At 42.3% G+C, this 25,276-nt stretch overlaps 1 protein-coding gene across 2 annotated transcripts in view; it reads left to right on the top strand.

Annotated features, from left to right (window-relative positions):
- Nucleotides 1–25,276, top strand: part of EGFLAM (EGF like, fibronectin type III and laminin G domains) — a 283,876-nt gene that overhangs the window by 104,485 nt on the left and 154,115 nt on the right. For both annotated transcript variants that reach the window (XM_049862604.1, XM_049862598.1), the window contains exons 5-6: nucleotides 4,159–4,276; nucleotides 6,465–6,600. In XM_049862604.1, coding sequence (XP_049718561.1) covers nucleotides 4,159–4,276; nucleotides 6,465–6,600 — 254 coding nt within the window. The remainder of the gene's footprint in view (nucleotides 1–4,158; nucleotides 4,277–6,464; nucleotides 6,601–25,276) is intronic.

The following is a 25,276-nucleotide window of genomic DNA, read 5'->3' on the forward strand; positions in this document are numbered from 1 at the left end:
TCAGCAGTTCGAATCCACCAGGCGCTCCTTGGAAACTCTATGGGGCAGTTCTACTCTGTCCTATAGGGTCACTATGAGTCAGAATCGACTCGACGGCAGTGGGTTTGGGACATAAATGGCTGTAAGGATGAAATGGAGCCCTGGTGGCACAGTGCTAACCAAAAGGCCGGCAGTTCAAATCCACCAGCTGCTCCTTGGAAGCCATTTGGGGAAGTTCTACTCTTTCCTGTAGGGTTGCTATGAGTCGGAATCGACTCCAAGGCAACAGGTTTGGTTTTGGTTTTTTTGGTTTTAAGATGAAACGAGAACTAAGGTGCCTCATATGCATGTGAAAGCTGGACAATGAATAAGGAAGACCTAAGAAGAATTGATGCCTTTGAATTATGGTGTTGCTGAAGAATATTGAATATACCATGGACTGCCAGAAGAGCAAACAAATCTGTCTTAGAAGAAGTACAGCCAAAATGCTCCCTAGAAGTGAGGATGGCAATACTCCATCTTATGTACTTTGGACATGTTATCAGGAGGGATCAGTCCCTGGAGAAAGACATATTGCTTGGTAGAAGGTCAGAGAAAAAGAGGAAGACCCTCAATGAGATGGATTGACACAGTGGCTACAACAATGGGCTCAAACATAGCAACAATTGTGAGAATGGTGCAGTGTTTCATTTTATTGTTCATAGGGTTGCTATGAGTCGAAACCGACTTGACAGTACCTAACATCAACAACAACAAGGATGAAATGACATAAACACATTTAAATACTGTGAGGGAAGTAGAATCAGCTGTATTGATAACTGATTGGCAATAGGGGAGGAAGAGTGAACACAGAGAAGAAAGTGTCCAAAATTTCTGGCTTCAGTAACTTGGTGAATGCGATGCTAATCAATGAAAGAGAGTACACAAGAGGTGGATCAATCTTGTTTTGTTTTGAGCAGTGGGAATAGGAATGACTCGTTGAGCTTTGGTTATGTTGAGCTTGATTTGCTTGGTAGTTGTTGGATAGAGATGTTCAAGAGGCGGTCAGAAATCCGTGTTTGGAAATCAAAAGGTAGACCAGAACCAGAGATGCAGCTTTAGGAGATGTCAGTGCTGTGATGGTGCTAGAAGCTGAAGGAGTAGTATATGGGCTTACCCAAGCAAGACTGTATAGATTGAGAAGGGAAGATGGAGAAGGATGAACCCCTGGGAGAGACGAACACTAAAGGGGCAAGCTGAGAAATGGGAGTAGGTAGAGGAAATTGAGGAAGAGCAACTGAGAAGGATCTCAGAAGAGCAGAGTCATGGTTTCCAAGGGAGCCAAGAGTTTTAAGACGCAAGGATGGACAACAGTATTGACAGCTGCAAAAAGCCAAGTAAAAGACTGAGACATACGCGCTGGATTTACTACAAAGTTGTATTGGTGACTTAGGTAAGAACATCTCAATGTATTTTTAGTGGAGAGGTAAAGAGGCGAGGAAGTGGAGACAACTTTTTCAAGAAGGTTGCCTCTGAGGAGAGGAGCTAGGGGCGCATGTATAGTTGGGGAATGATTACTTTTAAGATGGAGAGACTTGAGCCCAGTTAGTACTTTCAGAATGATCAGGTAGATAAGGAGAGGTTGGAAATATAGGAGAAAGAGAGGAGGGGGAGCAGATGAGACTCAGAACATGGGAGGTGAGCCCAAGACCAGTGGTTCGCAAACCTGGCAGTACATTAGAATCACCTGGAGGACTTTAAAAGACAATGATACCAGGGCTTCCCCCTGCCCCTCGAGATCCAGAGTTAACTGATCTGGAGTGGAGCCCAGGCATCTGTATATATATATTTTTAACCTCTCTGTTATAGATTGAGTTGTGTCCCCACCAAAACATATGTTGAAGGCTTAACCTTAACCGCTTGTATCTGTGAAAATGACCTGGGCTGGAAATAAGGTCTTTGAAGAGTTTATCAGTTAAGATAAGGCCATACTGGGACAGGGTGGGTCCTTGTCCAATCTAAGTGGTGTCCTACAAAGAGAAGAGAAGTAGAGAACAGAGAGGAATAATAACTATGACATGTAAAGATGTATATACAAGCCAAGAAATGCCTTAAGTTACCGGAAGCTGGGAGAGACAAGAAAGGATCTTCAAAGACTTTCTAGAGACTTCAAAGGGAGCATGGCCCCCAACAACATACTGATTCAGAGTTCTACACTCCAGAACTATGATGTAGTACATTTGTGTTATTTACAGCCATCCACTTTGTGGTGCTTTGTTATGGCAGCCCCAGGAAACTAATACAATATCCAAGTGATTCTAACGTGGTTTCAGGGTAAACAACTACGGTATTAAGTATCCAATAATTATTTGTTGAATGCTTTTTATGTTTTTTGTTGATTAGTTGATTATTTCTCTTCAGTAACAATGAGTGTTTAATCACCTGCAGAGGGAGATGTGAAGAAATATAGGACAGGATTCCTGCTTTCAAGGGCTTACCATCCTGTAGGAGAAATGATATAATTTTAATATATATCAAATGCTAAATCAGTGGCACAACAGTTGGTGGGATTTGGGCAGTCAGCTAAGACATCACGGGAGGACAGATGTGCGCATCAGAGAAGTGGGGGAACCTAGGTATCTTAGTTAACTGGTGCTGTTGTAGCGCAAATCCCACAAGTGGGGTGGCTTTAAAGAACAGAAATTTATTTTCTAACAGTTCAGGAGACTAGAAGTCCGAATGTAGGGCATAACTGTACAGGGAGGTCTGTTTATGTCTAGTTCAGCTTCTGGTAGCTAGCAGTCCTTGGAGTTCCTGGCCTTGTAGGTGTATCTACCTTGTGTGTCTTCTTCCCTTGCTGTCTTTCCCCTGTGTTTCTCTGTGTATACTGGGTTTTGTTTTTTTTTTATAACATAGAAACGAGTAGGTTTAGGACCTACCCTACACTGGTATGACCTTATTATCATAATAAATAAAAAGCTCCTATTTCCAAATGGGGTCATATTTACAAGTACAGGGGTTAGGATTACATTATGGGTGGGGGGACACAATTCAATGTATAACACTAGGTAAGCAGAAAAGAAGAAGGTTCCCATGTCGCCAGGACAATCATCATTACCACCCCATTTCTTGAGCGCATACTCTCTACCAGCTACTTTACACACATTGTTTCAAACACAATAATCATGCAAGATCGTCAGGTATCATCCGCCTTTCACAGAAGAAACTGAGGCTCAGAGAAGTTAAATATCAAGGCCTCGGCTGGTAAGTGGCAGAATCAGCATTCAGGGCCAAGCCTGTTTGGCTCCAATGCCAGTGCTCTCTCCACAACAATTTGCTGCTGCTTCTCACCGATGGGACTCCGGTTCCAACTTACCATTTAGCACTGTAGCCTCAGGCTTCCCTGTTGTTGCCAAAGCCCAAGGTGGAGGAAGTCCTTTCAGCTGGGCCCATGTCCTTTCTGGTCAGGGCCATTGTTGCAAGGGAAGCTCACACACACATCCATCATTGATCCTTGTGGTTCTCAAAGTGTAGTCCCTCCATCAGCAGCAGCACTGAGAACTAACAAGTTTTAACATTTCTAACAAGAAATGCAAACTCCGGGAACCCTCCCGGACTTACTGAGTCAGAAACTCTAGGGTAAAAAAAACCGAACCAAACCCACTGCCGTCAAGTCAATTCTGACTTGTAGCAGCCCTATAGCAATCTTCTTTCACAAGCCTTTTAGGTGATCCTGACGGCCACTAAAGTTTGAGACCCCAGTCGGGTTCCTACTCTCTGGGTGCAAATCAAGGCCTCCGTCTCCTGTTGGGGCTAGTCCTTGAACATCTGTGGTGTGCAAATGAAAAGAAAGACTGGGAAGTTCCAACCCTGGACACGATCGTTTCCTGCATTTCAGCAGCCTGCTACTCTGAGTGAGGACTTCAGAGGTTTCGAGCAACATCTGATAGTGTGAGTGAGTCTTCATTCTAGGACAGTCTGTAGATTCCAAAGAAAAGGAGTCCTCTGGTCTTGAGAAACATGTCATGGTGTTTTCCTCTTTGCAGATTTTAAAATAGGGCCAACTCTTTAGAAAAAGCAAAACAATCCCTATCCAAAGCAATTTCACAGGACTCTCGAGATGTAGCCCTCGTGGAAATTGTCCTGTGTGCCCAAACAGAACTTCTGATGGTTGTGCCTTTCTTGTTTGGTCATTAACAGGAGGAAGTGATCGGAGATTTGAAACCAGACACTGAATATGGAGTGAGCGTAGCAGCGTACAGCCAAACTAGCAAAGGGCGGCTTAGCTCTCCTCGGCATGTTACCACTTTGCCTCAAGGTACAAAAAAAAAAAGGAAAACCAAACTCGTTGCAATCAAATCGATTCCAAGGAGCAGCTGGTGGATTTGAACTGCCCATCTTTTGGTCAGCAGCCTAAGCTCTTAACCTCTGTGCCACCAGGGTTCCAAATAAAAAACCCATTGCCGTCAAGTCAAAATGAGTTCAAATTTATTAATTTTATAAATAATAAATTATTTTATTAATAAGAATAAAAACTCTTGCCATCCATTCGTTTCTTCATTCATTAAATTTTAATGAGGAACTACTGTGTGCCAGTAGGAGGCAGTGGTTGTTCCCTGATAGAATTCTCACCTTCCATGCAGGAGACCTGGGTTCGATTTCTGGCCAATTACCTTACACCACCCATCTCTCAGTGACGGCTTGTGTTTTGCTATGATGCTGAACAGGTTTCAGCAGAGCTTCCAGACTAAGACGGACTAAGAGGAAAGGTCTAGTGATCTCCTTCTAAAAATCAGCCAGTGAAAACCCTATGGATCACAATGGTCTGATCTGTAACTGATCATTGGAATGGGGCAAGACTGGGCAGGATTTTGTCCTGTTGTGCATGGGGTCGCCATGAGTCAGAGGCCAATGTGATGACAGCTAACAGCAACTGCTATGTGCCAGGGACTGAGAATTCATGTTGAACACTAACAAGTACAGCTTCTGCCCTCTCAGAATTGAGAGCCTAGTGGGGTGAGTCGAGACATTATCTAATTAATGTCTGATCACAGATTGTAATAAGTGCCACATACAGTGATGTAAGAATGGACAAGGAAGACCTGACACAGGAGGAAGGGAAGATTTCCCCGAGGAGATGATAATTAAGGTAAGATCTGAAGGGTGAGTAGGAATTAAGAAGCTAGGGAGAAGAGTGGAAAAAGGAACTCGTAGGCACAGGGAATCCAACAAGCACTCACTGAGGTGGCACCAGCCTCAACCCTCGGGGACAGAGGTGGATCAATTGCAGCTACTGCTTGCAAAGAGCTCATGGTAGAAGGATAAGCTAATGCAAGGAGGCACCCAAGGTCTGTCTAAGGGATAAGGAGCATGCAGGAGGGAGCATTTCTGTCTGCCCCGAGGCTCAGGGAGACTTTCAGGAAGAATAATACCTTTGGCCCAAATATTGAAAGGTGCATGGTATTTTGCTTGGAAGAGAAGACAGAAGCAATAGCATGAACCTAGACTAGGAGATGTGAAAGTCTGGAAATGAAGGGAGTCGTGGCAGTTACCTTGGGTTGGTGGGATCGTGGGAGACTCCTACATCTTTCCAGATGAGGGCATTTTCCCAATGTCCTGCCATTGGTGTATGTTATTCTGATTATCAGAAGGAGAGGGAGGACACAAAAGCAAGATTAGAGAGACCATGGCATTAGTGCTAAGCTTTTCATTTTCCTTGTTGTTAGTTGCTGTGAAGTCAGTTCTGACTCATGGCGACGTCATGTGTGCAGAGTAGAACCTCCCTAGGGTTTTCAAGGCTGTGACCTTTTAGAAGCAGATCCTCAGGTGAGTCTTTCGAGGATGGGTTTGAACCACCAACCTTTCAGCCAGTAGTCGAATGCGTAACCGTTTATGTGCCCACAGACTCCAGTTTTCCTTGTGTTGTTGTTGTGTGCTGCCAAGTTGATTCTGACTCATAGCAACCCTATAGGACAGAGGAGAACTGCCCCATAGGATTTCCTAGGCTGTAATCTTTACGGGAGCAGATCTCCAGGCCTTTTTTCCTGAAGAATGAGTGGTGGGGTTCAGCCGCTGACCTTTCGGTTGGCAGCTGGGCACTTAACCATTGTGCCGCCAGGGCTCCTTGTTTTTCTTGCAGGTAAATATAATTCAGACATGCAGACAGAGACCAAAGGTTGCCAGGAGGTAGGAGTATTGTGGAAAGTGTTATAAGGCACACACTATTGTGTGTCCAGGGTAATGATCTGAACATTTCTCCTTTGGATTTTCAGCCAGAGGTGCTGGGGGGAGATTGGGAAAGACCAGGTCATAGACTCAAACCTTACGTGGTAAATCCAATGCTGATGGTTTATTTCAGGATTTTTGTGTTCTGTTTGGTTTGGTTTTCAAAACTGTCTGAACAGAGACGTTTTGGTTGTAGGATGCACACATGTTTTTAAGTATTAAAACCTCTCCAGCAGCTGAGACCACCAGCCAAGTCTCATTGTGTTTGCTGTCCTGCCTAGATTCCTGCCTGCCTCCTGCAGCCCCCCAGCAGCCACAGGTCGTCGTGGTTTCTGATTCTGAAGTGGCCCTATCTTGGAAACCTGGAGAGGGTGAAGGAAGCTCCCTGATTCAGTACTACTCTGTGGAGTTCACCAGGTACGTTTGTGTGTGGTATCCCCAAAGCAAACATGTCAACCTCAGCTATTCTACTCATCTCCCCTACACATATGCATAAGAGTGGACAAAAGCTGGGAGGCCTGTATTTATACTCTGTCCTTGGTCCAGCACCTTTCTCGTGGTGAGTTGTCTGGCAAACTTCTCCCCACCCTCCTTCACAGTCAGAAACTGGCCTAGGCTCTGAAAACACCCAAGGCATCATGGCCAACAAGCCTGCCTGCATTTCAAGCTTGAAACTTTCATGCCTGCCTTTGAAACATATAATTGAAATCAATATTTGATGGTGACATTTCTCAAGAGGGGGATAAAACCCTGTAAAAACAAGTAGGACTCATTGCGTCCTTCACATCTCTGTTGCCATGAGTATCTTGGTTTTGTTTTCAGTGTTTTTCCTCCTCTACCTCTCCATTTGTTATTCTGCTTATCAGAGGGTAGAAGAGTGATTAGAAGTACTTCTAATTTCTTACAGATATAAAAACATTGATTCTCAATGCTGCTGTGTAATTGTAAGGGTAAAAAAGAAGTGAACAAAAGGAATTCCTTGTCTAAGGCCCTCTTCTGAACTGTAGCTGTAGTTGGATTTTGAATGGAAGCACTTGGCTGATGCGCGACTGAAAAATGATATTTGTGGAGCTGGTGTTCTCTACCTTAAAGGTGATGGAGCTTGCCTGAGGTCTCTGGTGTTGTGGATTCATAAAGAGACTGGTTCAGCACCTCATTCCTGAGGCTTTCTGAAGCAAGGACAAAGGACTCTGCGAAGATTTTATTAGCTCTGTTTCTGTTTCTTGATGACCTAACCTAGCCTTGGTGGTAGAAAACAGGAATTTACTTCTCCAGAGATCAAGTCCTGTACTGAGCTCTTCGATGCTTGAGTATAGAGCTTGTTTTAGGCAGGACTTGTTGACTTGCAAGTGGCTGAAGTTCGAAAAAGAAGATGAAGCAGTAATGTATTGTCTCCTGTATGTATGTGTAAATTCAAAGGAGCCCTGGTGGTGCAGTAGTTAAAGTGCTTGGCTGCTAACCTCTTGGGTGCCTACCAAAGGGTTGGCGGTTCGAAGCTGCTCTGCAGGAGAAAGATGTGGCAGTCTGCTTAGGTAAAGATACAACCTTGGAAACCCTATGGGGTAGTTCTACTCTGTCCTGTAGTGTTGGTTATCAGCCAGAATTGTTTTGACCACAACAGGTATATGTGTAAAATCCAGTGGCAAGTATAAGGAAAGGCTAGATCCATGCCTTGTCGAGAGTCTGTCTCCATTCATCAGTCTGTCTCCTCCATCAGCTCTCTGCTGTGCTTTCCCTTTATTGGCTTCATTTTCTGGTAGGCTCTTCCTAGATGATGGCAAAATGGCCACCAGCCACTCAAGACTGGTAGTCTACTAGCTTAGTTTCTCACTGGAAACAAAGCAGCCATTTCTCAGTGGATCCAGCTAAGTCTCAATATTCACTCTAAGTAGTTAGGATCGGCTTCCTTTACATTCTCTGAGTCAATCACTGTGGCCAGGGTGGGGCTGGGGGGGAGGCTATATTGATTGGCATTGGTCATATTCAGAGCTCGGAAACCTCCATTTCCTCTTCTGAGTCATTCAGACCTGAAGTACATGGATTAAGAGCTCAAGAGGGTTGATTCCTCAAAGGAAAACTGCATGCAATTACTAGAAGAGAGGGGACAGAAGTACGGAAAATTAAGTAAAGAAACAAACAACAACAAAAAAAAAAACAGATGCCCAGTGCAAAGCCCCAGGCCAATGTTCTTCACTGAGGATAATATACAATCCTGCTGTTGAACAGAGTTGATAGACAAAGTCTGGAGTCTGCTTAAAGTAGAAAAGTTTCAAGTCCTAGTTCTAATACTAGTTAAACATGCAAGACTGGAAGTCCTAAAACTTCAGCTTTCTTACCTGTAAAACTTGGGACAAAACTTTGCATGACTGTTTACTTCTCTAACACTAGCAAAATAATACATAATATTTACAAACTCTGAAAAATGCAAAGTCTTTCCTGGTAGCCTAGCAAATCGTTGTGTAAACCCCAATAAAATGATTGCTGTCATTTATTATCAACTTTGTTCTCCAACATGTGTATTCTAGCCTTGTTCTGTGTCTAGTGCAGTGATAAAAGGTAGAAATTGCACTTTCTAAACCTTGAAGAGTACTTAAAGCACTTCCTGATAAAGGTCAAAGACCACAGCCTTCAGTTTGGATTACACGTTAACATAAAACAAAAATCTTCACAATTGGACCAATAAGCAACATCATGATAAAATGGAGAAAAGATTGAAGTTGTCAACAAAATATCAAAGTTGTTTACTTGGATCCACAATTAACGCCCATGGAAACAGTAGGCAAGTAAGCGAATGATGTATTGCATTGGGCAAACCTCCTGCAAAAGGCCTCTTTAAAGTATTAAAAAGCAAAGATGCCACCTTAAGGACTAAGGTGCACCTGACCCAAGCCATAGTATTTTCAACCACTTCATATGTATGCAAAAGGTGGACAATGAATAAGGAAGATCAGAGGAGAACTGATGCATTTGAATTATGGTGTTGGCAAAGGATATTGAATATACCATGGGCTGCCAGAAGAATGAACAAATCTATCTTAGAAGAAGTACAGCCAGAGTGTTCCTTAGAAGCGAGGATGGCAAGACTTCTCACATACTTTGGACATGTTATCAGGAGGGACGATTCCCTAGAGAAGGACATCATGCTTGGTAAAGTAGAGGGCCAGGGAAAAAGAGGAAGACCCTCAATGGGATGGATTGATACAGTGGATGCAATGATGGGCTCAAACAAAGCAATCTTTGGCTCAAACATAGCAACAATTGTGAGGATGGCATGGGACAAGACAGTGTTTCGTCCTGTTGTACATGGGGCCACTATAAGTGAGAACTGACTCAATGGCATCTAACAACAACAAACTGAATTGTGCACAATTGTAACTTGAAGATGAAAGAGACTCATTGGATTTAGAAACAAAAGAACTGAGAGTTCTGCCTCCTCCACTTGCCAGCCGTGTGGCTCTGGGCAAGTCCCTTCCCCTCCTGAAGCTCAGTGCCTCTCATAGTTTGGGGTTTCCCTGAAGCAGAGCCAAGACAAGGCCTGGGTAAGAGTCAAGTCCTTATTTGGAAGCAGGAATGAGAAAGTGGGGAGACTGAGAGAGGAAAGGAAGACATACAAGAGTGTGTTACTGAAGTCACTGTTGGGGGCTACAGAGACCTTGATGGGGGCTTGATCCCACTGAGACCTCTCTGAAGCAGACAGAATGCCTCTCAAATTTGCCCATCAAAAAGACAAAAGCCATTTACCCACTGGCTTCTGTCCTCCTTTCTTTATTGAGGGTTACCCCTGAGAGTATAACTTAGCTACACTTTTAGGCTGTGTTGGTGTGTGGATTAAAGAGGGAAATCCTGGGCTAGAAGGAGGGATTGATGAGAGCATGGCATGTTAGGTGCTGGCTGCATGAGGCGAGTGAGATCACATGGAACGGTCCACACCACGGCTACTACTGAAATCAGAAGTGGGACAAGAGAAGGCGACTTGGGCTCCAGAGGTATATACTACAAAGTCCTTATTTTCAAAACATGATTGCTCACTCCTTCAAGGCTTATAATGTGTGATTAGGAAGATCAAATGAAATCACATACAAGGAAGAGCTTTGCAAACATTAAAAACCTATACAGGTGTAAGGTGTACTTGTGCCTGTATTTCATGATTATAATCCCTCACCACAAAAATGTTCTTTAGCATTCAGACCTCCCCTAACATTTGAGGGGTTCAGGATCTACATTTTTATGCATTAATATTTTAGAACTATACATCATTCTAACAAACTGTTAAATATTTTTCTTATCTGTCTACCTTGACAAGTATACCTTCCCAGTGCCCTGGAAGGCTAGCTTTGAGTTAGAATTTTTTGGTACATTTGAATTCCATGTGCAACATAGTATGTGGAGAAATCCAGCCCCTGGTTCATCCCCTCTATTCAGAATTCTGCCTCTAGTGTTTGCAGAATACACAACTTGGGTCAAGCTGCTTTATCTCTATAGTATCAGGTATCCCATATTATAGTATCCCACATTACAGGGATATTGTTCATGGTCTTTGTAAAGTCTTTATACTTTTTGCCATTGAGTTGATCCCAACTCGTAGTCACCCTACAGGGCACAGTAGAACTGTCCCATAGGGTTTCTAAGGAGCAGCTGGTGGATTCGAACTGCCAACATTTTTTGGTTATATGTAGTAGATATTCAATATGTGTTTCCTTCCCACTATCCCATTGTTTTACAAAGAAGGATGTTGAGACTCAGTTTAAGTTGATTTGCCAGGGTAAAATGACTGGTTGGGGACAAAATTAAAATTAGAACCAAAGTCTCCTGACTTCCACCCCAGGCTCTTTTTTATAAAACTCCATGCCCCCTTCATGCCTGTGCTCCACCTTCAGAGATACAAGGGCTCAGCCTGCCCAGCACCCTGCTGACCTAGGAAATGGGAAGTCTTGTCTTAGGCTGCTGTTTGCTGTTGTTCCAGAAAGAAAACCTTCACAGCTTGTTGTAGCATTTATTCTTTTGCTGAAAGGTAAATCCCCACTTTCACTTGTAAACGTCTCAGAGCCTACCCCATTACAGCTAAGTGCCTGAAGATGTGTGTTTAGAGAGAGCTTTCCTGAGCTTTAAATCAGAAACTACGATTAGTGTGAAGAGATTCTTGGGGGTCTTCAATTACTCTGTTCTCCCCAGAGAAGTATGTTTAATGCTTAATATTGAATTCTTTTTGCCCAGATCCCTGTGTATGCAGAAATACGTGTGAAAGGTCTCTGTGTGAACCAAAGATTCCTTGCTACATCCAAGGAATGACCTGCCAGAGGCAGGTCAAGGTTAGAAAATTGTCAAAATTATTTTATCCCCAGAGGTTATTCTCAAATTTCAACCATCTTAATGTGTACCTCTTGTTTAAGTTCTATTACCGGAGGATTAAGTTTTAATCTTTCTCTGTTTTGTAGGCACTTACACTTTAGTTGCTCTTCTTTATTTACTGTTCAGTGGGAATAATGATACACAAGGCATTGTTAGCAGATAGTCTAACAAAAACCTTTTAAAAAGTATCTAAAAAAAACTTCCATTGAGTTGACTCTAACTCATGGTGACCCCATGTGTGTCAGAATAGAACTGAGCTCCATAGGTTTTCAGTGGGTGATTTTCAGAAGTGGATTGCTAGGTCTTCCTTCCAAGACACCTCTGGGTAGACCTGAACCTCCAGCCTTTTGGTTAGCAGCCAAGCACGTTAACCATTTGCACTAACCAGGGACCCCTACAAGTACTCAACTGGCTAATAAAAGATTAACCTGAGAAACTACACTAGCCTATGGTAAGGGCGTAATGACTTCTTATTTGCCAGCTTTGATGATATTTCAGGTGGACCTTATGTATTTAAGATACTCTCTTGATGTAAGGGTTTAAGACCAAATAAATCTTTGTTTCTCAACGAGCTTTTATCTCCCCCAAAGCAGAGGGGACTTATGGTATGAGTACCTAAAGGGATGCTCTCAGTGACTGCACCGAGAGGTCTTGGTCCCTGGCTCGGGCAGGATGAAAGCTTTTCGGTGGGAGTAATCTTCCTAAGGAATCCCTGAGTGGCACAGTTAAGCACTTGACAGTTAACTGAAAGGTTGGTGGTTCCAGGACCCCCAGAGGCGTCTTGAAAAAAAAAAAGCCCTGGTGATCTGCTTCTGAAAGGTCATAACCTTGAAAGCCCTATGGAGTCCAGTTTTACTCTGCACACATGGGGTCACCATGATTCGGAATTGACTTGATGGCACCTGTTTACCTGGGTCAACTTAAATCTTCAGAAGCTCGCCAAAGCTGGTGTAGGGGCTACTCATTAGCATCCCTGCTAACAGGATTTTTTTTTTTCTTTTACATCAGTGGAGAATATAATTGAAGAAGTAAATTCTAAGTCAGCCTGTAGGCTATGACATAAACTTTGTAATGTTTTTAAAGCATTGCCTACTTTGTTACAACAGAGGAACCATGTATTTGAGTGAAGAAGAATATTTCTTTTCTAAAGTGATATGGAAAATTTCTTTGTGGCCAGTAATGCTTAGTGTTTATTAAAATAAAACCAGACATAAATATAGCTACCTATGTTTAAAATATTTTGTCTATAAATATCTGAGAAATCTTTCTCCTTTGCCTAAGAATTTCCCCAGGGCAAGTGCCTTTCTCATAAGCAAAAAAAAAATATATATATATATATATACATATGTATATATATACACACACACACACACAATGATGGTACTGAAAACCAAAGTCCGAGAAAAATATTCTCTACCACTGCTGCTCCAACAGGGGTGCCACGCTCCACCTATACAATACTAGCAGGCTGGTTAAAGGTGAAAACCAGTTTTCATTTAACTTACCTGCAGTCCTTCCACAGGTGTGACCTGGTTGGTTAAAATTGCTTCAGAGCTTTGCATTGTCAGCTGCTGGAAGAGGTTGATTGTTTTCAAAATAAAGTCCACCGCTGGCTTATTTTTGGTGCATGTGAAAGTTCAAAATATTTCTATGTATGTTTCAGGAACATAGATCAAGAAATGTTGATTCTACATCTCAGCACAAGGCAGTTATACTGATAAATGAGAAGCGCACTGTCCCCCCTCTTCTCCCTTTCACACCTTTCTGCCTAAATGATTCCCTGGTCTCTAGCAGATGCCTTCTATAATAGAACTTGCAAAATTCATCTTCACACGGGGCTGCTTCTAAGCTGATTGCGGTGTCTACATACTGGTTTCGCTTGAGAATCTCAAGGTCATGCACACCTGGGTGTTTTTTTTTAATTATTATTGCCCAATCGATCTTTTTGTTCAAAGTCATCTGTCTTTCCATCCCATCAGCTTGTACTTCATAAACTCTTCCTTGATCTGCAAGTTACAAACGACCTTAATTAGCTTCCTCACAGGAAGTGACCCTGCAAAGGCTGGTACTGGAAATGAAGATCAAGTCAGGGATTCAGAATGGAAGCTGAACAGAGATCTATGGGTCGTACTTGAATAGTCTTAAGGCCTGATGTGATTTGTCTCGTGGTCAAGGTCAAAGGCTATGAAAGTTAAAGAAGTTTCTCATTCAGAATGGCAATTTACAGCCAGCCTCTTGGTATTATCTCTCAGGTTTAAGTTTGGCCAAATGCGGGTTCAGAAGACACAGCTCTGAGTCAACCTCTAATCCTGGGGACAGATTCTTGATACCAGTCCTCAATTTACTTACGTGTAAAATAAAGGCAGCTGGACGACCTCTAAAATCCTGTGACCATACTTCTAGCTTCAGGACATAGGCGAGGCAGTATAGACTGGTGGTTTCATGCACAGGATCTGGAGCTAGAGCCCCTGCTCCAGCCGGGGCCCCACCACTTTTAAGCTGTGTGATTTTACGTGGGTTATTACTTACTTACCTCATAGGTTGTTGTGAGATCATATGAGTTGATACACATAAATAAAATGCTTAGAACAGTGTCTGGCACCTAAGTTAGTGCTTAATCAGTTCTAACTATTCTATTATAGCTTTTATAATGGGTCTTTTCTGCTTTCCTACACGACCATATTCTTACCTAACTAGACGTCTTTATGCTTGCCATGCTCTCCCAGGATAGCTTTGCCTCGGCCTCTTTACCTAGTTAAATCCTGTTCATCCTGTGGATCCCTGCTTAAGTGTCATTTCCTCCAAGGAGCCTTCCCTGACTACCCCTCTTCCCCCTAGACTAGGCTAGTTATACCTGCAGCATCTACTTGCAACACTCAGCACACTTGCAGTTAATTACTTGTTCAAAGTCTGTCCTCCTCGCTGTGACACGAGGGCAGGTCTGACATGCTCTCTGCACCTAGCACCGATTGGGACTGATGATGTTTGGGCACAGACAGTCATGGGCTTAAACCTAGATAATGCCAACAACTAGCTGGAGCCTTGAGCAAGCCACTTAACCTCTCTAAACCTTAGTTTCCTCCTCTGTAAAATGGGGACTATAGTAGTGGCTACTTCACGAGTGTCATGAAGATGAAAATATGTATTATGGCACTTAAAATAGTGACTCATGGAAAGTTTTTTTTATTTATTTTAATGTGCTGGTTCTTTTCCTTACTCCGAGTCACACAGAAAAGGAAGGATATTGCCATTTCTTATCCCATTTGCCTTTAAGTACACAGTTTAAAAAGCATTTGCCACAGGTGGTTCGATAAATCTGTTACCACTAGCATCAGAGGCAACGACACTAACCATATCCTACCTCACTGTATGAGTTTTCCCAAGACTGCCATAACAAATCACTACAAAATAGGTGACTTAGAACAACAGAAATTTATTCTCTCACGGCTATAGAGACTAGAAACTCAAATTGAGGGTATTTGCTTGGCTTTTATCTGAAAAGGTTGGCAGTTCGAACTCACCAGCGGTTCTGCAGAAGAAAAGACCTGGCGATCGGCTGCCGTAAAGATTACAACCTAGGAATCCCTATGTGGCAGTTCTACTCTGTCCTATAGGGTCACTATGAGTCGGAATAGATTTGACAGCACACAACAAGAATAACAGCTTTCTCTGAAGGGTCTAGATGAAGATCCTTCCTTATCCCTTTGAGCTTCTGGTAGCCCCAGGTGTTCCTTGCCTTGCGGTAGCATAACTCCAAACTGTGCCTCGCGTTTATGTGTTCATCTTCCCTCTGTGTCTCTCTGGCTCTATGCCTCTTCTCTTCTTATAAGGACACCAGTAATATTGACTTAGCGCCCACTCTGCTCCAGTATACCAAAACCAAAATCCATTGCCGTTGAGTTGATTCTGACTTATAGCAATCCTATAGGACAGAGTAGAGCTGCTCCATAAGGTTTCCAATGAGTGGCTGGTGGATTCGAACTGCCAACCTTTTGGTCAGCAGCCTAGCTCTTAATCACTTTGCCACCAGGGCTCCATCTACTCCAGTATACCTCACGTTAACTTATTACACCTGCAAAGACACTATTTCAAAAAAGGTCACATTCATAGGTACTGGGGGTTAGGACTTAAACATAGCTTTTTGGGGTTACACAATTTAAACCATAACACTCACCATTGCAAAAAAAATAAAAGCTAGACCAAACCCAATGTGGTTCTGCACGTACCTGTCTCCCTCCAGACTGAAAGTTATTTATTGCTTTTTTTTCTTCTTTTTTCTCATCATGAAAGGAACATTGGTATGCGGTAAAGCTTCAAAAAATACCTAAATATACAGGACTAACATAAAAATGCCTGTTGTGCTTTTATTTCTTATTCAATGAAAACTTGTGTTTTTGAGCTCTTTGTAATACGTAAATAGAGCGCCAAGTCTTTTTACAGTATTCTACTAGAATATATAGGAACAATTGGGCAAATGGGTGCAATGTTTCACAGTGATGTAGCCCTGTGTTGGTTTCTAGCTCCCAAAAGTATAGAGCTTAGAATATTTAAAGACTTAGTGTTATGCAATTAGCTAACTTTGAGAATAAATAAATAGAAACCCCCTTTTCTTCGTAAAACAAATGTTTAGGAAGTTGTGCTGTTTAAATATAACCCTACCTGCCACCAGAAATACAATTAGAAATAAGCCTGCACGGGCTTGCTTAGAAGTCAGCTGAGATTTCATATTAACAAGTTCATGAAGAATTCCTTTCTTTTAGTTTTGAAATTGAAAATCTCAGAACCATCATCCAGACCGGGGCTCGGTCACAGAAATTCTGGTCGGAGTCAAGTTCCTCCGCTCGGGTCTGAATGGAAAAGGCTATTTTGAATGTTTTTGCAGAAGTCTGACCTACAATTCTACAAACTGATCCTTTAAAGCCTCAATTGTCCTACCATGAGCATTCCTGATGTAATCCCTGGCCAGACTGATGGGAGCTCACATAAATTGAATTCCTGTGTAACAGCATGGTAGCCATTTGTAAACTGTAAACGAAGTGTGCTCTCCTGTTGTCCCACTTGGGAGAAATGGCCAGCTGAGTTTATCATTACCCTATTCTGTGCATCCGTTTGTCACTGGGTTGCGTTGAACCAATTTGTAAATAAAGACAGAAGGCTGAAGGCTAAAGATCAAATAATACATCTTTTTTTTTTAACTGTGATTACTTAGTAGTTTTGGGTTTTCTTCCGTAATTCATTTCAGTGTAGAGCAAATTGTGCGTAATCCGGTCTGTAAAACTGAAAGAGATGCTGAGGCTCTTCTGAGGGTGAGGTTTACCCTCACCCCTGTTGGGTTCACCATGAATAATCATTGGGATCTTGCCTCTTCTCTTAAAGCTGAGTGCTTAACCCGTGGTTTGTTGATCCCCGAGGAGTCCGTGAATAGGATTCCAGAGATCCTTGGACTTTGGTTGGAAAATTGTTAAATACTTATTTTCAGCACCGGAAATTTAGCATTTCCTCCAAATATGAATGTAGACAACAAAGCCCGGTGGTATTAGCTGTACCTGTAATTTTGGCACCACAGAATCACAGATTCCTTATCCCGTTACAGTTGTCACACGTATCGTAAAACACCGGATATGCTTATCACTGCTTTGCTGTGCTCCTTCTAAGGATAATAACCCTTAGAAGCCAGGATGATGAGACCTCAGCTTGCTTACTGTGGACACATGATCAGGGCAGACCAATTGCTAGGAAAGGGTATCATGTTTCATAAAGTAGAGGATCAGCAAAAGCGAGAGAAACTCTGAATGAGATGGGTTGACACAAAAGCTACGACCACGGGCTCAAACATACCAATAGCCACGAAGATGGCACAGGACTGTGCGACATTTCATTCTATTACGTGTAAGTTTGCCGTGATTCAGAGCTGACTCAATGGCAATAACAACACCAACAACCTTGAAATTATGGTAGGTTTTCAGCCTATCGCTAGGTTCTGTTATTTAACGTAGTAATAAAGAAGTACATATATTCCTATATGATAAATTCTTTTTTATTTTGACAATTTCTTTCAATCTCATTGTTTTCCTGTATATTTTATTTTATGCATTTAAAAACATTCTGAGAAGGGATTCATAGGCTTAATCAGACTGTTGAAGTGGCACAAACATGGTTAAATACCATTGTCTGAGGCCAGGGATTGGCAAAGTTTTTCTTAAAGAACCAAACCCCAAAAAACAAACCCAGTGCCATCGAGTCGATTCCGACTCATAGCGACCCTATAGGACAAAGTAGAACTGCCCTATAGAGTTTCCAAGGAGCACCTGGTGGATTTGAACTGCTGACCCTTTGGTTAGCAGCCATAGCACTTAACCACTACACCACGACGGTTTCCCTTAAAGAACCAGAGAGTAAATATTTTGGGCTTTGCCGGCCATGTGGTATCTGTTTCAACTACTCAACCCTGCCGATGTAGCAGGAAAGCAGCCAGAGACAATATCTGGACAAATGGATGCGGTTGTGTTCCAATTAAAATTTATTGACAAAAACTGGCAGCTAAAGTTTGCCAAACCCTGGTTTCAGGCACTGTGCCTTTTCAGTTCAACCATCAATTCAGTTCAGCCATCCTTTACTGGACGCCTAATAAGAGGCCGCATATGATCAAGAACCGATGGCATTGAAGGAAGAAGTCCAAGCTGCACTTAAGGCATTGGCAAAAAACAAGGCTCCAGGAATTGACAGAATACCAACTGAGATGTTTCAACAAATGGATGTAGCCCTGAAGGTGCTAACTAGTCTATGCCAAAAAATTTGGAAGACAGCTACCTGGCCAACTGACTGGAAAAGATCCGTATTTGTGACCATTCCAAAGAAAGTTGATCTAACAGAATGCAGAAATTATTGAACAATATCATACCAAGTAAAATTTTGCTGAAGATCATTCAAAAGTGATTGCAGCAGTACATCAACAGGGAACTGCCAGAAATCTAAACCAGATTCAGAAGAGGATGTAGAACCAGGGATATCATTGCTGATGTCAAATGGAATTTGGCTGAAAGCAGAGAATACCAGAAAGATGTTTAGCTGTGTTTTATTGATTATGCAAAGCCATTTGACTGTGTGAATCATAACAAATTATGGATAAAATTGCTAGGAATGGAAATTCCAGAACACTTAATCGTGTTTATAAGGAACCTCTGCGTAGAACAAGAGGCAGTCGTTTGAACAGAACAAGGGGATACTGTATGTTTTAAAATCAAGGAAGGTGTACATCAGGGTTGCATCCTTTCACCATAATTTTTCAATCTGTGTGCTGAGTAAATAATCCAAGAAGCTGGACTACATGAAGAAGAACATGGCATCAGGGTTGTGGATGACTTATTAACAACAAGCAATATGCAGATGACACAACCTTGCTTGCTGAAAGTGAGGAGGACTTGAAGCACTTGCTGATGAAGATCAAAGATTGCAGCCTTCGGTAGGGATTACACCTCAAAATAAAACGAAAATCCTCACGACTGGACCAATAAGAAACATCATGATAAATGGAGAAAAGACCGACGTTGTTAAGGATTTCATTTTACGTGGATTCACAGTCAATGCCCATGGAAACAGCAGTCAGGGAATCAAACGATGTATTGCTCTGGGCAAATCTGCTGCAGAAGACCTCTTTAAAGTGTTAAAAAGCAAAGATGTCACCTTGAAGACTAAGGTGCACCTGACCTAAGTCATGGTGTTTTCAGTTACCTCATATGTATGTGAAAGCTGGACAATGAATAAGAAAGACCGAAGAAGAATTGATGCCTTTGAATTATGGTGCTGGCAAAGAATGTTGAATATACCATGGACTGGTTCTTCTGGCAGTCCATGGTATATTCAGTATTCTTTTCCAACATAATAATTCAAAGGCATCAATTCTTCTTCAGACCTCCTTATTCATCGTCCAGCTTTCACATGCATATGAAAAGAAAAAAAAGCAACTAAAAATACCATGGCTTGGGTCAGATGAACCTTACTCCTCAAAGTGAAATGGTATATTGAATATGCCTTGGGCTGCCAGAAGAATGGAACCCTGGTGGCTCAGTGGTCAAGAGACTGGCTGCTAACTCAAAGGTCGGCTTTTCGAATCCACCAGCTGCTCCCTGGAAACCCTATGGGGGCAGTTCTACTCTGTCCTATAGGGTTGCTGTGAGTCAGACTTGACTTGACAACAACATGTTTGATTTTGGTTTGTCCAGAACAAACAAGCCTGTCTTGAAGAAATACAGCCAGAGTGTTCCTTGGAAGCAAAGATGGCGAGGCTTTGTCTCTCATACTTTGGACATGCTATCAGGAGGTAGCAGCCGTTGGAGAAGGACTTTATGCTTGGTAAGGTAGATGGTCAATGAATAAGAGGAATACCCTTGATGAGTGGATTGACACAGTGGCTGCAACAATGGGTTCAAGCCTAACAATTATGAGGATGGCGCAGGATGGGACAGTGTTTCCTAACTCAGTGGCACTTAACAAGAACATCATGTGCTTATGTTCATTCAAACATCTATGTATTTAATATCTTCCATGTGTTAAGCTGTGCAAAGTATTTAGTGATGAATAAACCATATAGACCCTGCCCTTGGCAAAACTTCTAGTCAAGTGGGGAATGCAGACAAGTATAGTCCAGAGTGGTGAGTATTGCAGGCAGTGGAGCACCAGGGATCTTTTGACCTCTTGACCTCTTGCCAACCTAGAGGAGCACAAGCTTCGCACCTGACCCTGTTTTGTAGGAGTCTGGGAAGGCTTCTTGTAGGAATCATTACTTGAGCTAAGAAGGATGCATTAGAGTTAGCCAGATAAAAGTCAATGGAGGAAGTAACATAAAGAGATTCTGGCCAGAGGAAATAACTTGAGAAACATCTTGGCGGCAAGAGGAAAATGTTCCTGGAATTGCTTAGAAAGCCTGGAGCTCTGTGTGATGGGGGAGGCAGGGGTATTGGTAAGAGATAAGGCTGAATGGGTAAGCAAGGGTCAGACCAAGAAAGACATTATTAAGGAGCTTGTGTTTATCCTGAAAGTAATAGGGAGCTATGGAAAGTTTTAAGCAAGAAAGGGACTGATCGTATTTGCATTTTTTAAAGATCATGCAGACATTCTGAGGAATACAGAGATGACTAAGACAAGGTCACCATGCTTAATGAGCCCACAGTCTAGTAGAGGAGACAGAGGTATAAAACTACATCAGAAGATGGTATAACCAGTGCAATAATAGAACCAGGTACAAGGCAGAGAGATAGTCCAGAGGAGACTCTTATTAAATCTGTTCTAATAGATACATTTTTATTTTTTGAGATGACGTTTAGAAGGAATAACATGAGGAAAAATATTTAGGAAAAAAGCTTCCAAATAAATCCAAGGTCCTCAAGAAGACATTAAATTGTGGAATGATGGGTCCAATGTCAAGGGAAAGAGGCCACACCATAGCCCCAGCTGTACTATAATTAGGCTTTTGGACCACTCCGTCCCAGGCCCATAGTGGCCTCTGCTGTCAAGGTCATTTGGACATTCTGCTGTATCCCCAAGGGGCCTGTTTCCTGCTCCAATAAATTCCATACTCAAATGTATTTTCCCTGCAGGATTTAACCATTTTTAGCCCAACTTCCCAGCTGATGTATGCAGCACTTTGAGCTCCACCCTTCACCTGACCTCCAGCTTTCACATACAATGGGGAGTGACTCATTAGATAGTAGTGAAATCAGTTTAGGGGGTCCTGATCACCATTTTTTCCAAAGTGAAGTAGAACAGAAACAAAAATATCAGAGGACATCACACATTGTAAAAGTAATTATTTTGTGAAACTTGTGTTTCAGTTGTGTGTGTGCCAGTGTGTGTGTATGTGTACTGGTCATGATGTCTAACATAGTCTCACTGTGGGTCATTAAAAAAATTTGAAAAATGCTGTTCTAGAGCATGAAGTTACGCATTTGGAGTTTAACAGGGTTCAAATGCCATTTTTTGAGCATTTGATTCGATTATAATTAACAGATTTCTCTCCATGGCTGAAAAAATAGGCTTTCTTTATTTTGTAGGACTAACTTGAAATCTTAGAGTTGGAAGCACCATCTAAGGTATTTTGGAAGAATAACAGACACCTAGTCCAATGTTTTTCAAATTGTGGGTCGTAATCCGTGAGCGGTGAAATCAGTTTAGGGGACTCTGACCAGCATTAAAAAAGGAAGGGGAAGAGAAGAGAGAAAGAAAAGAAAAAAAAAAAAAAAGAAAGGAAGGAAGGGAAACAAAAGGAAAGGAAAAAAACAAGGATAAGTAATTCTTCTTGAAGCTCTTCTTTCAATTTTGTGCTCATACTGAATATACATATAAGTCATATTTGTGTATGTATGTATAGGAAGGAGCCCTGGTGGCACAGTGGTTAAGAACTTGGCTGCTAACCAAAAGACCTGCCATTTGAATCCACCAGCCACTCCTTATAAACCCTATGGGGCAATTCTACTCTGTCCTTTATGGTCGCTATGAATCCACATTGACTTGACGGCAATGGGTTTGGTGTTTTGATTTTATGTATACGTGTGTGGGGTTACTATACAAAAATGTATTTCTTACTATGGGTAAGGCCAGAGATGCTGATCTAAGTCCAACTCCCCACCCTGTTCTGGAAGCCACTCTGTTATATCCCTGACTGATGGCCAGGCACCCTCTGCTTCAATAATGCCACTGATGCAGTGTTCATCCTTTCCAAGGCAGTCTGCTTCATTGTTGAGCATTCCTAATTGCCATCAAAAGGTTCTCAATATAGAACTCCTGAGGGAATAGGAGAGCAGTGGAATGCAGACCCCAAATTCTCATAAGACCAGACTTAATGGTCTGACTGAGACTACAAGGACCCTGGTGGTCATGGCCCCCAGACCTTCTGATGGCCCAGGGCAGGAACCATTCCCAAAGCCAACTCTTCAGACATGGATTGGACTGGACAATGGGTCAGAGAGGGATGCTGGTGAGGGGTGAGCTTCTTAGATCAGGTGGACACTTGAGACTATGTTGGCATCTCCTGCCTGGAGGGGAGATGAGAGGGTAGGGGGGTTAGAAGCTGGTGAAATGGACACGAAAAGAGAGAGTAGAGGGAGGGAGGGACTGGGCTGTCTTATTAGGGGGAGAGCAATTGGGAGTATGTAGCAAGGTGTATATAAGTTTTTGTGTGAGAGACTGACTTGATTTGTAAACTTTCACTTAAAGCACAATAGAAATTAAGAAAAAAAAAAAGGGTTCTCATTATAATGTACTGTCTTTGGCTTCCCTGTAAGGAACCACTGGTGCTCCTGATCCAATATGGAAGACAGACAGCCTTGGTACCATCCTCTTTTGAAACATAAGTCTGTTTCTTACCTAAAGACACTGTCTTGTGTTCACTACGTCTTCATCCCCAACCAAGCAATGCCAGCCCTTTGAGCACTGCCTCAACTGGAGGTGGGTCTAGCCTGAACTCACCCCGATTTGTCACTGTTGTTAATGCACAGTGTCTTCAATTGAGTTTCTCCTGCCTGGTGGTCTGATGAACATAGAAAACTACTTCTTCCCAGTTTAAGGGCACTGGGCCTCTTCAACAGCAGCTGGTTTGCAGAGCTTATATTGAGCTTGTGATCAGTTTTTAAAATCTAGGCTTATGCCCACAAACTCACAGATTTTTGCCACACCAAGTTTTCTCTGCCTTGGATTTAAAAATCTAAGATTTTACGCTCATCCTTATTGAATTTCATTTGGGCTGGCTTTCCCCTTGTGTTTCTGTATATTGTGATCATTTTGAATTTTTATCCTGTCATCTATCTTATTTTGTGAGGCCATGTCTTGGGTGGCAACTATTTGCATTTACTAAAATTCTTCTCGTTGTTTTAAATACAACTACTCATACCCTTTTTTCTTCTGAGTTTGGACAACTGAGATTCATTTTGAGTTTATGGGGTTTTTTTGTTTTGTTTTGTTTTGTTTTAAAATTTTATTGTGGTAAAAAATATATCTAAAACACATCTGCTATTTTAACCATTTTCAGTGTACGATTCAGTGACAATTACATTCACGATGCTGTGTAGCCATGACCACTAGCCACCCAAATATTGGTCATCACCCCATGTTTGGTAAAGGTGCAGAGTTGAGTCTTCTGTACTATTTTGAAGATTTTTTTCTATCCATTTTTTCCTTCTCCTTAACCACTTGTATTTTCCTTAAGAAAATCCTTCCCATGATCTCATCTGCCTATTTATCTATTTGAGCCTTTCTGATATATGTGGGTACTGTTGGCAGGCTACTAATTTAGAATTCCATTCAAACAATAGAATGATAGATCAATCAGTCCATCAATCAATTGATAGCTGCTATTGAGGCAACTCAGACTCATGTCATCCTTATGTACAACTTAATGGACTGTTGCCCAGTCCAGCATCATCCTCATGGTCTCTAGCATGTTTGAGTTTATCATACAGCTAGTGTACCAGTCCATCTCAAAAGGCCTCCTTTGCCCTCACTGGCGCTCTGGTTCACCAAACAGGATGTCCTCCTCTAGCAATTGATCTGTCCTGATGACTTGTCCAAAGCAAGCAAGTCAGACAGTGTTCTGCTGTGAGCCATAAAGTTTTCATTGGCTAATTTTTGGAAGAAGATTGCCAGGCCTTTCTTCCTAGTCTGTCTTGGCTGGGAGGCTCTGCTGAAACCCATCCATCATGAGTGACCCTGCTGGTATTTGAAATATCTAGGGCATAGCTTCTAGCATTACAGCAACATGCAAGCCATCACAGTGCAACAAACTGATAGATGGGTGGTAGATATAAACAACGGTTATTAAATATTCATTCACCATTTATTTAGAAGAGAAGCAGAACACCAATGAAATATAATTAGCCCTTTTCCCCCCACTTCCTCACACTTCTTCAGTAAGTCTTTCAAGGCCTTTTGGAGCCCAGTTTTGTGTTCTTTGGATGTGGCACCCACGAGTGCTGTACCTCTTTTCAGTTATCCAAACCCGAATACTATGAAAGTCTAAGTTCTTCCTGGTCCTCACAGGCTTTCTTCAGGATTTCATCCACACTGATCTATCCAAATGTAGCTCTCGAAAGGTACTATTTTGCACTGATTTCATAATGTTCCTTAGATGTGTTATCTCTGCAATTAAAATTATAAGATAGGTGGGTGGGTGAATGGATGGATGGATGGATGGATGGATGGATGGATGGATGGATGGATGGATGGATGGATGGATGGATGGGTGGGTGGGTGGATGGATGGATGGGTGGATGGATGGATGGATGCTTGCTGTCAAATGGACTCTGACTCATTGCAACCTTATGTACAATTACCCAGTCCTTCACATCCTCATGATTGCCAGCATGTTTGAGTTGCAACTGTTGTGCCAGTTGTGGCAGCTGTTGTGCCAATCCATCTCACTGAGGGCCTCTCTCACCCCTTCTGGCCCTTTTCTTCACCAAACATGATGTCCGGCTGCAGACACTGGTCTTTTCCAATTACATGTCCAAAGCAAGTGAGTCAGACAATATTCTGCAGTGCTCCATAGGTTTTCGTTGTCTAATTTTTCAGAAATAGTTCACCAGGCCTTTCTTCCTAGCCTGTATTAGCCTGGAAGCGCCCCTGAAACCTCTCTACCATGAGTGACACTGTTGGTATTTGAATTACTGGTGGCATAGCTTCCAGCGTCACAGCAACAAGCAAACCACCACAGTGCGACAAACTGACAGACGGGTTATAAACTCTCAGGGAATGG

This window comes from Elephas maximus, chromosome 2, assembly GCF_024166365.1.
Source record: "Elephas maximus indicus isolate mEleMax1 chromosome 2, mEleMax1 primary haplotype, whole genome shotgun sequence".
In the NCBI taxonomy this organism is placed as follows: Eukaryota; Metazoa; Chordata; class Mammalia; order Proboscidea; family Elephantidae; genus Elephas; species Elephas maximus.